This window comes from Monocercomonoides exilis, assembly GCF_001643675.1.
Source record: "Monocercomonoides exilis strain PA203 chromosome Unknown scaffold49-690789, whole genome shotgun sequence".
NCBI classification, from domain to species: Eukaryota; Preaxostyla; order Oxymonadida; family Polymastigidae; genus Monocercomonoides; species Monocercomonoides exilis.
The window spans coordinates 543,413-559,435 of NW_027150594.1; the positions used below are offsets into that span (position 1 = coordinate 543,413).

General features: G+C 48.4%; 2 protein-coding genes across 2 annotated transcripts; both read left to right on the forward strand.

Moving 5' to 3' along the window:
- Positions 1-359: 359 nt before the first annotated feature.
- MONOS_7628fu15333p (uncharacterized protein) lies at positions 360-9,999 on the forward strand (the record flags this gene model as incomplete). Its single annotated transcript, XM_067877970.1, has 5 exons — positions 360-1,164; positions 1,516-1,653; positions 1,735-3,752; positions 3,806-4,139; positions 4,193-9,999. The coding sequence occupies 5 exons, from the start codon at positions 360-362 to the stop codon at positions 9,997-9,999; spliced, it is 9,102 nt and encodes a 3,033-aa protein (XP_067721151.1).
- Positions 10,000-10,052: 53 nt separating this feature from the next.
- MONOS_15333p (uncharacterized protein) lies at positions 10,053-12,975 on the forward strand (the record flags this gene model as incomplete). The annotated part of the gene is made up of 1 exon (XM_067868203.1): positions 10,053-12,975. The coding sequence occupies one exon, from the start codon at positions 10,053-10,055 to the stop codon at positions 12,828-12,830; it is 2,778 nt and encodes a 925-aa protein (XP_067721152.1). The 3' UTR covers positions 12,831-12,975.
- Between the last annotated feature and the right edge of the window lie 3,048 nt (positions 12,976-16,023).

Here is a 16,023-nt window from a genome sequence, read left to right on the forward strand (position 1 = left end):
ATTCTCATATAAAATGTTTATCTCTCGTTTTAAAAGCAATTGTTTTACTTTTAAATATAGAGAAGGCGTCAAAAAATTGATCTTTCACTTTCCAGGATTCATTTTTGAATGTTCATAAGAATTATTCAAAAAAATTTTTTTATCAGAAAAAATGTGATTTCAATAACTATCACCTATGTCAACAATAATATAATTTAATATAATTAAAAATTATGATATAATGTATTGAATTGCATTATGTTAAATTCATCACTTATTTTGAAATAAAAATATGATTTAATTTATCTTTTATCAAAAAATATTATATAATGCAAACAGATCAAAAATTATATTTTTCGTAGAAGAAAGCAAATTAGCCAATGATCACATTTTGCCTTGTTGTCCAAATTGGCTTTGTCTTTTCGGAACAAACAAAACACCTCAACTTGTTTCTTTCTCAGAATGAAAATGGAAGTGATAGGGCATTTGGAATTGGAATGATGCAATCCCAAAATGGCAACAGACAATCCCCACTGTCTGAAGACAACCGTTCTCGCATCCAATCCAACATCTGCACTTTCCCTCCAAACACTCACCAGGTCATTTTTGAGTCAATCAATTCCACTCTCTGTTTGAGAGATGTTCAAGTTTCGGTGATTGAAAACGCACACATTGCCCAGCTTGATGAGCTCTCGATGTGTTCATTTTGTGCTTGTGTGATTGATGTTTTGCATTTGGATGTTCCTCTGTTCGATGTGAAGGGTGGGCTGCTGGAGATGAAGAACTGCTCGCTGCAGCCATTTGGCTTGGCACGTTGGCAGATGGGATCGCTGTGCTCGTGTGAAGAAGGAAGTTGCCTGTTTCTGGGTCGCACTTCATTTTCATCGTTTTGTGTGGCAGGCAGCAAGCCGCTGATTGGGTCGTGCAGATGCGAATGGGTGAGGCTTGACAACTGCCATTTCAGAAACATCACATGGGAAGGGTGGCGTGATGAGCAAGGGACAAGGAGAGAGGGTGGGGGCAAAAGCACAACTGCTTGTGGATGCAGTTTTGAAGAGGTGTGGAACCCGATCAATGGAGGCATTCTGGCAGACTTCAATGCTGGTGGCTCGACAAGTGTTTTCAACTCGACATTCTTCAGATGCAAACAGAAATACAGCGAAGGAAAAATGGAAAGGATCGAAGGTAATGACACAGTGAGCTTTGAAAATGTCGAATGGAACTCAATACAAACAGATGGGAATGAAGGTGCAATATTTATAAATAAAGTCAATACAGTGTCAATTATTTCATGTTATTTTTATCAATGTTCTGGCAGCCATGGAGGTGGCACCTATATCACCTCCTGCAAGAATATCAAAATTGAAAACACAAATTTTGAAAAATGTGAAACAACACCTTATTTGGGTGGTGGACTTTTTATATATTTTTTGACCTCAAATTCAGTTCTTTCCATTTCAAAATGTTCATTTTCAAATTGTGAAGCAAGATCGTGCGGAGGAGGTATTTGTTTGTGTAAGTATATTCCAAATTCAGAAATTATTGACTGTCGCTTTGAAGCATGCACATCACAAAGTGGGGGAGGTGGATTGATGATTGGAGAAGACATCAATGTGAAAATCAAAGAAACGTTATTTTGTGCTTGTTCCACAAAGACAAACATTGGAGGAGGAGGTTTGATCCTTCGAAATTATCAATATTCAATAACATTCTGTTCAGCAAGTTTTGCATTTTGTTTCTTTGAGAGCAATTCAGGAAACAATGGGGATTTGAGTGTGAGAGGATGCGATGTGTATGGGTCACCAGATTGGAATGGGTTTGTGAAAGAGGGAGACTTCAGATACTGTGTGTCTGTGAGTGAGGGAGCAGTGAAGCTGTATCTGTCAGATCTGGGAGACAAGAGCAAGTGGCTGGAGCCGTGCCACAACCCGATTGTGGTGAGCAGCAGCACAGGGACAGACCATGTGACATGTGGGCATGAGAGGGATGAAGGGTCATATGCGAAGTGCAGGACAATAGGGTTCACGATTGGGGTGGTGAGAGGAGACGGCGAGACAGTGGGGAATGTGTCTGTCGAAGAAGGGGAGTATTATGAGGAGGGGATGAGGATCGAAGGGAAGAGGCTGAGGATTGGGAGTGTGTCAGCAGAGAGGAAAGGAGTGGTGCACACGAGGGACTGCAGGGGGTGGCTGTTCTGGGTTGGGGATGGGTGGCTGGGGCTGCTGGATCTGGCGATTGTGCATGATGGGGCAGAGGGGTCGAGCAGTGGAGTGTGCTGTGTGAGCGGGGCCAGTGGGCAGCTGGAAGTGAGTGGATGCGAGATCAGTGGGGGTGTGGCAGGAAGAGTGGCGAAGGAGTGTGTGATGGAGATCTCGGAAGGGGAGGCGGTGCTGAGGAACAGCTCGATGAGAGATCTGCAGATGGACGGGAAATGCGCAGTGTGGGTGAACCGTGCGAGGCAGATGAGGATGGAGGAGGTGAACATGACGTCGATGGGGAGGGTGTCAGGGAGCGGGGCGGTGGTGGAAGGGGTGCTGTCTGGGGGTGGGGAGATGGGTGTGTCGGGGGTTGTGGTGGAAGACTGCAGCGCCATGTGTGGGAATGGAGGCTGGATGAGTGTGGAGGTGGAGGAAGGGAGCAGACTTGTGGTTGGGGAGGGAGAAGCACCAACAAGGCTGACCAGATGCCGAGCAGAGAGAGGGGATGGGAGTGAGTGCGCAAACACTGGCACAGATGCAGGCACAGGGCGAGGAGGAGGGATCCACATGTGTGTGGCAGGCGTGAAGGCAGAATATGGGTTCAAGAATGTGGAGTTTGTGGGGAATGAAGCAGCACATGGAAAGGATGTGTTTGTGGTGTCGCCGTTGCTGGGGGAGTGTGTGATGCGAGAGCGATTTGGATTCTTCAGTGTGGCGAATCCGTTTGGAGAGGAGTGTGCAGAAGGGGTTGACACGAGGTGGGGGTCGGTGGTGATCCCGCTGGTGTATTATCTGAAGGAGCGAGAGGGGAAGGTGAGTGTGGGGAACAATGGGCATGATGTGCCGGCGTGTGGGTTTTACGAGTATGAGTGCCTGAGTGTGGGATACTCGAAGAGGCAGGCGAAGAGCAGGTGGGATGTGAGGGTGAAAGGGCGATACGACTTTGTTGAGAGCGTGAGGGTTGCGCCAGGGGAGGAGCTGATGATTGGGGGAGTGGATGGTGAGGAGTGTGGGATGGTGATGAAAGGGGACGGGAGCGGGGACAATGGGATGGTTGAAGTGAGTGGGACAGGAGTGGTGGCGATGGTGGAGCTGGTGATGGAAGAGGGGCTGAAGGGGGACGAGTGGTGTGTGTTCCATGTGGAGGGGAGTGGAGATCTGTCGGTGGATGAGTGCAGAGTGTGTGGAGATGGGTCAGTGGAGAAGGTGGGGTATGGGGTGTTCTGTGTGAGTGGAGGGGGTGTGACAGTGACGAATGTGGTGCTGGACGGGCTGGGGTTCACAGAGCGAGGGTTTGTGGAGGTGAGTGGGGAGACAGCGGGAGGGACGATTGTGGGGCTGAATGTGACGGGTGGGGCAGGGAGCAGAAAGGGGGTGATTGTGAGCAAAGGGGCGAAGAAGATGGAGGTGAAGAAGATGAATGCGAGCGGGGTGTGTGCGAGGGAAGGGAGCGGGGCAGTGATGGAAGCAGTTGTGAAGGATGGGTGCAGGCTGACAGTGGATGGGGGTGTGTTGGAAGGGGTGTGTGAGAAAGGGGATGGGGGAGGGATGATGGTGGTGATGGAAGGCGGGGGCGTGTGGAGGTGGGGAAGAGCGAGAGTGTGGGTTTTGAGGGGTGCAGTGCACAGAGGAAGGACGGGGCAGGAGGGCATGGAGGAGGGATGATGATGAGAATAGAAGGGTCGGATGGAGACTTCAGGCTGGAGAGACTGAGGTTCAGCGGGTGCCAGGCGAGTGTTGGGGGAAAGAATGTGTTTGTGTGCGGGGCAGACTTTTCGCAGGAGATTGAAAGAGCAAAGTTTGGGTTTGTAGAATCGTATGAGAACACAGAGGAGATTGGGGGTTATGAAGACGGGGACGAGACATGGGTGGTTCCGGTTGTTCTGTACTTGCGGGATGCCCCAGAGGAAATCCGGGTGGGGGCGAGAGGAGCAGGGACTTTGGCCGATGTGGGTATGAAGGGTTTGAGTGCCAGTCAGTGGACTATGGGGTGGGGCTGTGGGGCAGAGGAGCAGGTGTGAATTGCGTGGTGACATCGCCTTCGTGCGTGAAAGGAGAGATGGTTCTGGAAGAAGGAGAATACAGAATACGAGGAATGGGAGTGGGCAGTGAGGTGGAAATGATGCAGAGCGAGGGTGCTGGGGCAGAGGGCACTGTGGAGAGCAGCGCACAAGTGACAATCGAAAAAGTGGTGTTTGTGGCTCCAGCGCAGAAAAAGGCGAAGGATGCGCTGATCCACACGACTGGTGGGGAGATCAACATCCGGTTGTGCTCGGTGGGTGTCTGCAGTGGCGGGAGCAGCGAGCAGAGCAGAGAGCTGAAGCACACATTCCTGTGCATCTCGGGTGGCCGGCTGGTGCTGGAGGAGTTCGAGCTCACAGCCATTGCCGCAGCATCGGTGCCAGTTGTTGTTGTTGAGGATTCTGGATGTGGGACGATTGAGCAGTGTCTGTTCAGTGGGGTGGGCAAGGCACATGCTGATGGGCTGATATTGAATGGGGCACAGGGGATGTGCGAAGTGAGCAACACGACGATGTCGGGGCTGTCCCTTTCAGAGGGGTGCGGGATATGTGACCGTGGGGGGAAAAACATGGTTGTGAGGAATTGCACAATGAGCGAGGTGACAGCCACAAAGGGGAACGGATGCTGTGTGCGAGGTGTGGTGTCGAGTGGCTGTGCGCTGGAGATGTTTGATGTGCAGATGGTGGGGTGCTGGACAGAGCGTGGGAATGGTGGAGGAATACATGTGGAAATGGAGGGAGACGGCAGTGTGCAAGTTGGGAAAGTGGGGAAAGTGGGGATGAAGACATTGTTTGAAGGGTGCTGTGCAAGGGATGGGAATGAGATTGGGGGATATGGAGGCGGGGTGGCGCTGGTCAGCAAGGGGAACCTGTCGTCGTTTGTTGTTGCCGATGTTGTGTTTGGGGTGAACGAAAAGGCAAACCACGCATCGAAAGGCGGGGACAATGTGTTTGTCCGGGGAGAGAATCTGTCGCGGCTGATAACAGACGAGTCGATGCAGTTTGGGTTTGACCGAGAGACGAAGGCCACGTTCAGGGAACTGGAAGGGGAGGAGGTGGGGGAGGGAGGGGAGGTGAGCGCTTTTGTGCCGCTGGCTGTGCTTGTGGTGGAGTTCAGAGGAAGTGTGCATGTGGGGGGAGAGAGCGGAGTGGATTATCGGATATGCGGGCTGGAGGTGTATCCATGCTCGACAATCAGGTATGGGTGCGCGCTGAGGTTTGGGGCAGCACAGGCATCGGTGAGGCTGATGCCCACGTTTGTCTTCAACAGCAAGCTCACGCTGGCTGAGCGGAGCATCGAGTTTGAAGCAGCTGTGGCGGAAGAGGCCATCCAGATAGACACATCTGGGATTGGGGCAGAGGGGTGGTTGGTCGAGACGAGCAGCGCCATATCATTCTCGCGAATACACTTCTCGGTAAGTTCTTCAGGTGCACGTTGCTCGAGTGCGGGGCTGAACCAGCACACTGGGGTTGCAGCAGAAAGAGCGGAACACGAAGGGATGCCCAACACAGGTGGCCACAAATGTGTGTTTGTGTGTGCGGGGTCTTCGCTGACAATATGCAGCTGCTCGGTACAGATGAAAACGGCAGATGCAGTGCTGGATGCACAGCTGATCAGATGTGTTGGGGGCACACTGAGCATCAGCGGGCTGAGCATGAGTTCGATGACCACAAGAGAGCCGCTTGTGGTGATTGACGGAGATGAGTGTGCAGGGGTGATGGAGGGGCTGGAGATATATGGATCGAAAAACGAAGGAGAAGGAGGAGGCAGCCTGGTGGAGATAAAGCGCACAAAGAAGATGGAGATGAAGCACTGGAGAATGAGCGGGTGTGTGCAGGAGGACAGCAGCGGGCTGAAGATAAGCGGAGGGATGCTGGTTGAGGTGTGGAATGTGACGGTTGAGGAGCTGCAGAGGACGAGGGGGAATGGCGGGGTTGTGGTGTGCATGGTTGGGGAAGGGGAGACAAGGAGAATGCGGAACTGCACGTTCTGGAACAGCAGCTGCGAGGAAAGCGGGTCGAAGGGAGGCGGGGTGTGGGTGAAGACAAGCGGAAGGAGCACGATGATTTTTGAGAAGAACAAGGTGGGGTGGTGCAAGACGCCGGGAGGGAGTGGAGTTGGGGGAGGGGTGTATTTGTGGTTTGGAGGGCTGGAGGCGGTGTACTCGATGAAGGATTTGGAGTTCAGCGAGAACAGTGCGTACCAAGGGCGGGATGTGTATGTGGTGTGCGAAAAGCCGCGGCTGATGATGAATGCGATATACTGGAGCGGGACGGCGTCGAGCGAGGAGAGCAGCGAGGAGCAGAAGCGGCTGTGGGTGGTGGACAAGGAGCCTCACGAATATGTGAGCACAAGCCTGTTTGAGTACTTGTTTGCGAGTGTTGCAGAAATTGTGTTTGTGAACAAGGACGGGTGGAGCGAAAGCGAATGCGGGTTCGAGGACACGCCGTGCAGCAGTGTCGAAACGGGGCTTGGGCAGATGGAAGCAGCGCAGTCGATCATCCACATCAAGAAGGAGGCGCCGCTGAACGGGACAGTGAACAGAGGGAGCGAGCCGCTGACGATCCGAGGGAACAGCGAGAAGGGGAAGATGAGCGTTGGGAGCGGAGCGCACCTGGAGGTGACAGAGGGTGTGGCACGAACAACGCTGATGCTGTCGAATGTTGTTGTTGCCCTTGGGGAAGGGCTGGCAGAGGCAGAATTGGTGGAGCTGAGGTGTGGAATGGCTGTGGTGATTGACAGCGAGATTGTGGATGAGAGCGCAGCAGGGCATGGAGGCGGGTGGAGGATCGCGTCGATTCATGGGGGAGAGCTGGATATGAGCAGGGTGAGGATCGGGAAGATGGATGTGATTGGAGAAGGGGAATTGTTTTTGGTGTGCGGAGGGTCGCTGAAGATGGAGGACAGCTGTGCGAATGGGGTGTGTGGGAGAGGGAATGGGATGATTGCTGGGAAGGAAGGAAGGATTGTGGAGATGTTGAATGTGAGCATTGCCGAATGCGATTTTGAGAACGGGCATGTTGCGACAATTTGGAGCGGGATTGGGAATGCAACGATATCAAACTGCACATTCACAGATTGCTCGTCGATGTCGGATGGTGCATGTGTGAGCGGAAAGATAGGAGGGGACATGGAGTTTTGTGTTGAAGAGACGGAAATGAGCGGATGCCGATGCACAAAGGAAGGAGAAGGAAAAGGGGGTGGGATGTTGATGGACATGAGGAGCGGGCGGGTGCAGAAGTATCTGGTGCGGGATGTCAGTTTTGAGGGAAACGATGCGTGCTTTGGGAGAAATGTGTTTGTGGAGTGCTTGAGCCTGAACGAGAGTGTCACAGCAGACCGAATGGTGTTGAGGTGGGGCTCAGCGGAAGATGATGGGAACGGATATGTTGGGGCAGACAGCACATTTGAGCTGATCACACTGGAGCTGTTTCTGGTCAGATACGACGGCGGTGTGGTTGCTGTGTCGAATGCAGGATACGACATGATTGGGTGTGGAGGGGAGCAGCATCCGTGTTTTTCGTTCTGGCAAGGGTATCGGAACTTGGGAGCAGATTATGAAGAGCGGAAGATGGCTGTTGAGAACGGGTGCGAGATTGCAGGCGAGTTTGATGTTTCGGCGATGACAGTGGAATCAGCCAGTGCAGAAGCAGAGGCTGCCTTATCGTTTTCGGAGCAGTGGGCAGACGGCCAGGTGGAATGGGTTCTGGGAACAAGCAGCAAAACTGTTCTGAGCCTGTTGCACTTGTGTGTGCCACAATCGCTAAGTGAGCCCCACAGAACACTGATATGCTGCACCGCACCATCTGGCGCATTGAACATCAGCCATTGCTCGTTTTCTGCAGAGCATGCAAAGCGCATATCGTTTTCGCTGATCACAGTGAACGGCGGGCACATGACGATGAGCGACTGCACAATGGAGCACGTGACCGGAGCAGCACCGCCGATTGTTTCGTGTGGCGGCACAGCAATATCGAATTGCACAATAAAGGAGATTAAGTGCAGCGAGAGCAAGGAAGGAGGGGCTGTGCATGCGGTTTTGAAAGGAGACTGGAGACTTGTGATGAGCGAGTGCAAGATGAGCAGTTGCAGCTGCTCGGTGGAGGAAGGAAAAGGGGGTGGACTGTTTGTGGATGGAAGCGAATCGGAGGATGATGAGCCGTTTTTGTTCACAGATGTTGAAGTGTCCCTGAATGCTGCACACATGGGTGTGAATGCGTTTGTTGTTGCAAGAGACCTGAACAGCTCGATAACGAGAGCAACGTTTGGGTTTAAGAGCAGCAGAGGGGAAGAAGAAGGGAACGACTTTGTGGGAAGGGATGGGGTGTTTGGGGAGACGGATCTGTATCGGTTTGTGAGGGAGTACAGGAGCACAGTGATTCACATCTCGTCAGTTGGGGGATTCGATGTGATGCGGTGTGGGAGCGCAGCAGAGCCGTGCAGCACATTCTGGATGGGGATGCAGAAGTTGGAGAAGGAGACGAAAATGAGATCGGTGAGGGTGCAGGGAGAGCTGAGGATTGCAGATGGATTTGATCTGACGAACTGCAGCGTCGAATGCGAGGGCAGCGCGGCAGGGGAAGATGCAGCATGCAACATGGTATTTGACATGGAGGGAGACAGCGAGTGGGATGGTGTCATGTGCAACAAGGGAGAGCTGGTGCTTGATGGAATATGCATGAGTGTGAAGAAGATGGGCGAGGAAAGGGAAGCAAATGTGGTTGTGAACGAGCAAGGCAGCCTTTGGATTCGCAGATGCAAGATGACTTCGGCGAGCGCGGGAGAAGGCCAGCACAAGAGCCGGTTCAACTATGTGGCGATGCGAGAGGGGACACTGAATGTGGCAGGGCTCGAGGTGTGTGAAGTGAAGTTCGAAGGGTGTGTTGTGCAGGTTGGCGGTGGGTGTGATTGTGTTCTGGAGAATGTTGTTGTGAACTCGATTGGGATGCAAAGTGGGTGTGTGCTCTGTGCAGTTGATGGGGCAGGAGGAAGGGATGGCATGAACAGCAAGATAGGGGTGAGAGTGAACGGATCGAAAGTGTCGTCGGTGGGGGCAGAGGGAGAGAAAAGCAGTGTGGTGTGGTGTGGAGGGCAGGGGGTGTGGAGTGTGGAGGTATATGAAAGTGTGTTTGAGCTGTGCAAAGCAAGCGGTTCGCAAAACGGAGGGGCAGTGCTGTTTGGGCTGAACGAAGAAGGGAGGCTGACGATAAGGGACAGCACGCTGCTTCAGTGCAGCTGCAGCCTGGACAGCGGGAGAGGCGGTGGCGTGTGCATCAGAACGAAGAACCACGGGGATCTTCCGTTTTTGTTTTCGCGGGTGGTGTTCAAGGGCAATGCAGCGCATGTGGGGAACGATGTGTTTATCGAGTGCTATCGGATCGACAAGCAGATCAACGAGAGCCAGTTCAAGATGGATGTGCAGGAAGGGGTGTACAACCGGATCAACGCGATCTACGGGATCGACACAGTGAGCACGAGCCCGGTGGATTTGGTGTCGCTGATTACTGTGCACTACTCTTCGACTGTGGTTGTGTCGTCGAGCAGCGGCAAAGGGGCAAACACAAGGCAGTGTGGCGCAGCAGAGCTGCCATGCCGTTCGCTGGACTATGGGCTGGGCCACTTGTCAGGGGGCATGTTCTTGACGGCTGTTGTGGACGAAGAAAGTGCAGCAGGTGGGGAATGCGACCTGAGGGATGTGGAGCTGAAGTCCAGGTGGGAGACGCGTTCGACGATATCGTTTGACAGCATCGCAACACAAACGCGCGAGCATGTGCTCAGCGTCGATGGGGGAGTGGGGTGAAGCTCATCCTGTTTTCGTATCCTGTGCCATTCCCGTCGGCACACGAAACCCTGATGCGTATGGAAACGGGGACTGTGTCTTTGGTGTTGTGCATTTTTGAGTCGAGCAGTGGTATCTCAGAGGGGAGATGCATGACTTTGATGGAGTGCGAAAATACGAGATGCTCTTTTGATCAATGCAAGATAAGAAACACAAGGGCGCAAAAGCTGATTGCATGCCGGAACAGCTCGCTGAATGTGTCGCATCTTGCTGTGCAAAACGCAGACATCGAAGCAGATGGGATAAGCGTGGCAGACGATGTTTCGATGATGCTGTTCAATTATTCGGCATCGCATGTGCGACTGAGAAGTGGATGCATGATGGTGATGGGCAGCCAGGTGCAAGGGCAAGGGCAAATACAAGGTGAGCAGAGCAATGGTGCAGATCACAACTTCTCGATCATTTTCTCGTCATTCAGCAACATTTCCAGTGCTGCCCACAAGCCGAGCATTCTGTCCATATCAAACAGCAACAATTGCATCTGTGTGGACAACTGCTTGTTCGATTCATGTTCATCATCATCATTTGTTTCGGAAGTTTCTTCATCGGCTTCAAATATTGGAACAGTGATGTTATTTGTATCATGCACAAACATTGTGTGCTCGAGTTGTGTTGTTGATGGGGGTTGGGGCAACGAAACGCAGGGGAGCCCTCTTGATCAAGGGGAGGAGGTCTGCTGGTGGAATGGATCGCAGATTTGTGGGGTCAACAGCACAGTTGTGGTGAAGGACTCAACAATCTGCAACTCGGAGGCTGGGGCGCTGTCTGTCGCAGGGGGAAGCGCAAGGATCGAAAGAGGGGAGTTTTGGAACAACAAGGGGAGTTCTGCGAAATATGTGTCAGCTCGGCGGAATGTGATGTGCACAGAAGGTGGGAGAGTGGATGTGGTGAGTCTGAAAGGAGGAGATGGGTGGAAGGAAGATGACTCGCTGTGGATGGTGGGGAAGGGGTGCCAGATGGGAGGGCTTGCCTCGGAAAGGAAGTCGGCATTCTTCATCCCGCATCTGAGCGAGGTGGAAACAGAGGAGACAGAGGATGTGGGAGGCATGGTGAAGCTGAGGTTCAAGGGGTGGGTGCTGCTGCCGTGCTCCCTGGGGTTTGAGGTGGTGGGGGTGGTGGGGGATGTGGAGTATGTGGAGAAGCACATGTTTGAGGAAGAGGATTTCGAGAGCGAAAGGGAGGTGAGGCACTGGGCAGAAATGGAGAAGGTGGGATGGGGAGGAGAGGAGGCAGAGGTGAGGGTGAGCATTCTGTTTGGGAACACGTCTGCGCCGTCGCACACAGAGGCATTCATTTTGCAGAACAAGAGTGAGCCGAAAGGAAATGGAGACGAAAGGACTGTTGAAGGAGGAAATGGAAAGTTTTCTTCTTCAACCGTGATAATAATTATTTTGGTTGTAATTTTATTTATTGTTCTCATCGTCGCAATATCCTTTATTGTTCGTTGGAAAAAGCAAAAGAGAAGAACAAAAGAGCTTGAAGTGATTGTGGAAGACACAGTGAGGAAAGATCCGAAGGCGTTTGAAATGGTGACGATGGAGATGTCTCCTGAGGAGCAGTGGAGGAGAGCAGAGAGGGAGGCAGAGAAGAAGAATGAAGAGAGGATAAAGAAGAGAGTGTATGAAAAAAGTTTGGGACACTCAGAGTCATCAGAGCATTTGTTGAGCGAGAGTGGCTCCACAGAATACATTTTGGGAAGAGATTCAGACAAGATCCCTCAATGGATGCTGGAGAAGGTTGATGAGGAAGAAGATGATATATCGAGGAAGAGAACACCATCGCCATCCATTTCATCCACTTCGACCACAGACACATCAGACACAGAATCCACATTTGTTCGTGGGGAAGATTTGTGCCCAACCACATCGTCGATGTCAAATCTGGTGGATGCAATGGCCTGCTCATCTCCCCATGAGAAGCTGATTGTGGATCTGAGGGATTCGCTGTTCATGCTTCTTCATGGAAAGAATGAGAAGAAAGAGATGGCAATCGGAACTCTCCAGGAGAGGGAGGTGACGGCTGCTCAGATCCTGTTCTGGGTGGCCAATCTTGCACTTCACTCGTTTGATGAAATGAACAATCCACTTCAGTCGCTGACAAATCTGAGTCCCCACATTGTGTTGTTCTCAGAACATATGGTCATCTGCATTGCGATGCACTCTGACTGCTCTTCTTCAGATTCTGATTCATCCTCCATCTCTTCGTCAACTGTTGTGACATCTGCCAGTGGTGATGATGATGATGACTCTCTTCCATCATCTGCATTTGAGGATGAGGAAGACAGCAAGAACGAGTGCATGAGGTGGAAGGCGCCAGAGCTGCTGAATGGAACAACGAAGCATGCGACGAAGAAAACGGTTGTGTTTTCTGTTGGGATGATGGTGTGGGAGTGTGTAACGCTGCAGATCCCGTTTGGGGAGTGTTCGGGAGAGGCAGCAGGGAGCATGATTGTGCGAGGAGAGAAGGTGGGGATGGGTGTTGCGAAGGGGTCGCGTGTGAGGGGAGTTGTGGGTGGGTGCCTGCGTTATGAGGCAGAGGATCGGATGACGCTGGGAGATGTGAAGCGGGAGCTGATCAAACTGTTCCCTCCGGGTGCGGCAGTGCTCACGATGACAGATGCGATCGGGTACGAAGAGGAGTCGGAGGAGGCCTGCAGTACCAGCTTGGCCATCATGGCCAGTGGAGCCAGCATGAACAGCACGACATGCATGACAAGCATGACAGATATTGGCAACAGATCCAGAGACATAAAGAAGCAAGAGGAAGTGAAGGATGAGGCGAATGGCAAATGATGAGGAGAGCAGAGCAGAGCAGAGCAGAATAATGAAATAAAAAAATCAGACAAGAGAAGTTGGAGCATTCATTGGAAAACTTTGAACGTGTTCAACATTTTTGAACAGTACAGAAATAGAGTTGATTCAGAAAAAGAAAAAAGATAATGAAAAATGAAAAAGAAAAAAAGAAACCCTGGTGCAGACAACACAATGGCCATTGGAGGACGAGTGAAGCCAGAAGGCTTCTCTGAACCCGTGGGAGCAATGATTGGTTGTTGCCCATTGTGTTGTGGATGCTTGGCCAGGTGCATGCTTCATGGTGCATGCTGGGAAAAGCGGCAATGCCCACATGGCCGAACTCTGATCAGCACAGCATCGCTTCAGACAAAACATTTCATATTCCATTTTCAGTTGTTGTTGGAATAATTTTGTTTATTTTATATGTATATTTTTGTATAGTTGAATCCATCTTCACAACATGAAGCATTTGCATGATGGGACAAGTACTGCCCAGCTGCTGCTGTTTCATTTCCTCTTTTTTTTCCATTTCAAAGAAAAACAAGAAGAAGACTCGATATTCAGCATCTGTAAAAGCAGTCGAAGTCATTCATGTTTTTGTGGTGCTTTGTGTCTGGAGTGCCCATTGACCACGAAAGAAGCACGGGGAGGGCAAAAGAGTTGGATGTATTTGCTGGAGAGCTGTCGTGCTGCTGCTTGGGTGCTATCAGCCAAGTCTGTTTCTGAGTAGCCAGGCAAGGCTCAACACATTCCCACAAAAGTTGGGAAAGATATTTTCTGCATCTTGTCTCCTCCTGATGAATGGCCATCATCAGTCGTCCAACTGCTTCAAATACCGTTCCAATCAAGAATGCAATCGAATTAACATGAGAAAGAAAGAAATATTCTTTTATTGGCATTTCTTCTTCTTCTTTTTTTTTTTTTCCAGCTGAGAGAAGATATTCTTTTTCCAAAGCAGGGAAACATCTTGTTGTTTGTGCCATTGCACACACACACATACACACATTATTGTGAGTTGTTGAATCTGTGGTTGAGTGTGTTTGCCCGCATGAGCTTCCTGTCAAAGGCCACTGAGCATGAGAATGCCAGATGAATGTGAATGATTGCTGTTGTTTGTTGATTTTGTGGGAGTTGTATCGCTAACACAATGGAACAAATGCTCATTGCCAAGCAAAATTAGCACACACAATAAATATGAATCGAATTATTCAGGATTCGTGATGGTCCCCAATGGTATTGATAAGTGTGTCATTTGCTTTTATCGCTTCTGAGGGAAAAAAAAACATTGGCAAAAATTTGTTATTCCATTTCTTCAACTGAAGAGACAATTTGACAAAGCGTTTTCAATGTGGGATAAGAACATATTCCTCAATAGTCAATGTGTTTGTTATAATGTCATAACAATAATTGGCTGAAAAATGTCCTTCCAATGACAGCATTTGTCAATGGAAACACATTTAAAAAACGCCACATTTTGCCACATATGCCCACAATAGGGAAGTGCAGTTGAACTTCTATCTTAGCTGTTTGAGGGCAATCACCAATATGTGAGCAATACTTTTATTTGTCTTCTTTATTCATTGGGGCTCTTGTTCTTATTTATTTTGTTTATTCAAATCAATTCAAACAATAAAAAAAATATATTTTTTTTGAAATTATTTGTGATTTTTAATAAAAGCTGGACTTTGACAAAATCTTTTTATTTTCAAAAAAAGACGAAAATACCTCTTTTGAAGAAATAACTCAAAATTTTCCACTCTTTGTTTTTTGATCGATAATTTTCTTGTTTATTTTTTTTTTTCTTATCGAAGAACGTCTGAGACAAAAACATAGCACTTCAATCATTTTCTTCAAAATTAACTGCGCTGTGGATAAACTTTTTGGGTAATTTACAATAAATAAAAAATACCCGTTTGATGGATGGATTTTTTAAAAATATATATAATGAATGAGACAAATCAACAAAGTTACTGCATCAATGGTATTTTCAAACAAATGGGACAAATTTTGATTGATTCACTGCAATTTGTTGGTGTTGCCATTTTATTGAAGGAAATGATACACTTATGCATCAAGAAAAGAAGCTTGAAAATCCAGTTCCTCTTCCAACATATTTGTTGTTGTGTTTTTCTTTTTCACACTGTTTTTTTGTTATTCTTTGCTTGATTCTTTTCATGTTTGGTGATTGGTTTTGAAATCATAACTGTTTTCGGAATGTGGATAATTTGTTCTATCTCTTTTATGATGAGCACATTTTTTTTTGAATTCTAAATATTCAATTCACTGAATTCATAGTTGCAACAAACAAACAAACAAGTGTTCAACAAAATCCACAATGTTTTGCATTCACTTCAGGGAGAGAAACATTTGTGAAATATCATCAGACAATTATTGTTATAATTTTTCTGTTTGAATAATAATGAATATAACAATATTTGACAATCTCATCATTTGTCTCAAAAATTCAAGAACACTTCTTCCCACTTCGTTTTTCTTTTTTTGATTAAAATTCCAATTAATAATACATGAATGTGACTTCGTTATTTTGATAAATTCTGATTATTTGTTTTTCCACAGTGTGATTGTTATAATTTCAATTTTTGCAAATATATCTTCAGTATATTTCAATTTATTATTTTCATTCAAAAAAGAATTGACAAAAATTTCAATAATCATTTTATTCGAAAAAATTAATCAAAAATGATTCCAAAAACGAAGTCACATTCATGTATTATTAATTGCAATCAAAAAAGAAAAAACGAAGTGGGAAGAAGTGTTCTTGAATTTTTGAGACAAATGATGAGATTGTCAAATATTGTTATATTCATTATTATTCAAACAGAAAAACTATAACAATAATTGTCTGATGATATTTCACAAATGTTTCTCTCCCTGAAGTGAATGCAAACATTGTGGATTTTGTTGAACACTTGTTTGTTTGTTTGTTGCAACTATGAATTCAGTGAATTGAATATTTAGAATTCAAAAAAATGTGCTCATCATAAAAGAGATAGAACAAATTATCCACATTCCGAAAACAGTTATGATTTCAAAAACAATCACCAAACATGAAAAGAATCAAGCAAAGAATAACAAAAAATCAGTGTGAAATAGGAAGACACAACAACAAATATGTTGGAAGAGGAAATGGATTTTCAAACTTCTTTCTTGATGCATAAACGTGTCATTTCCT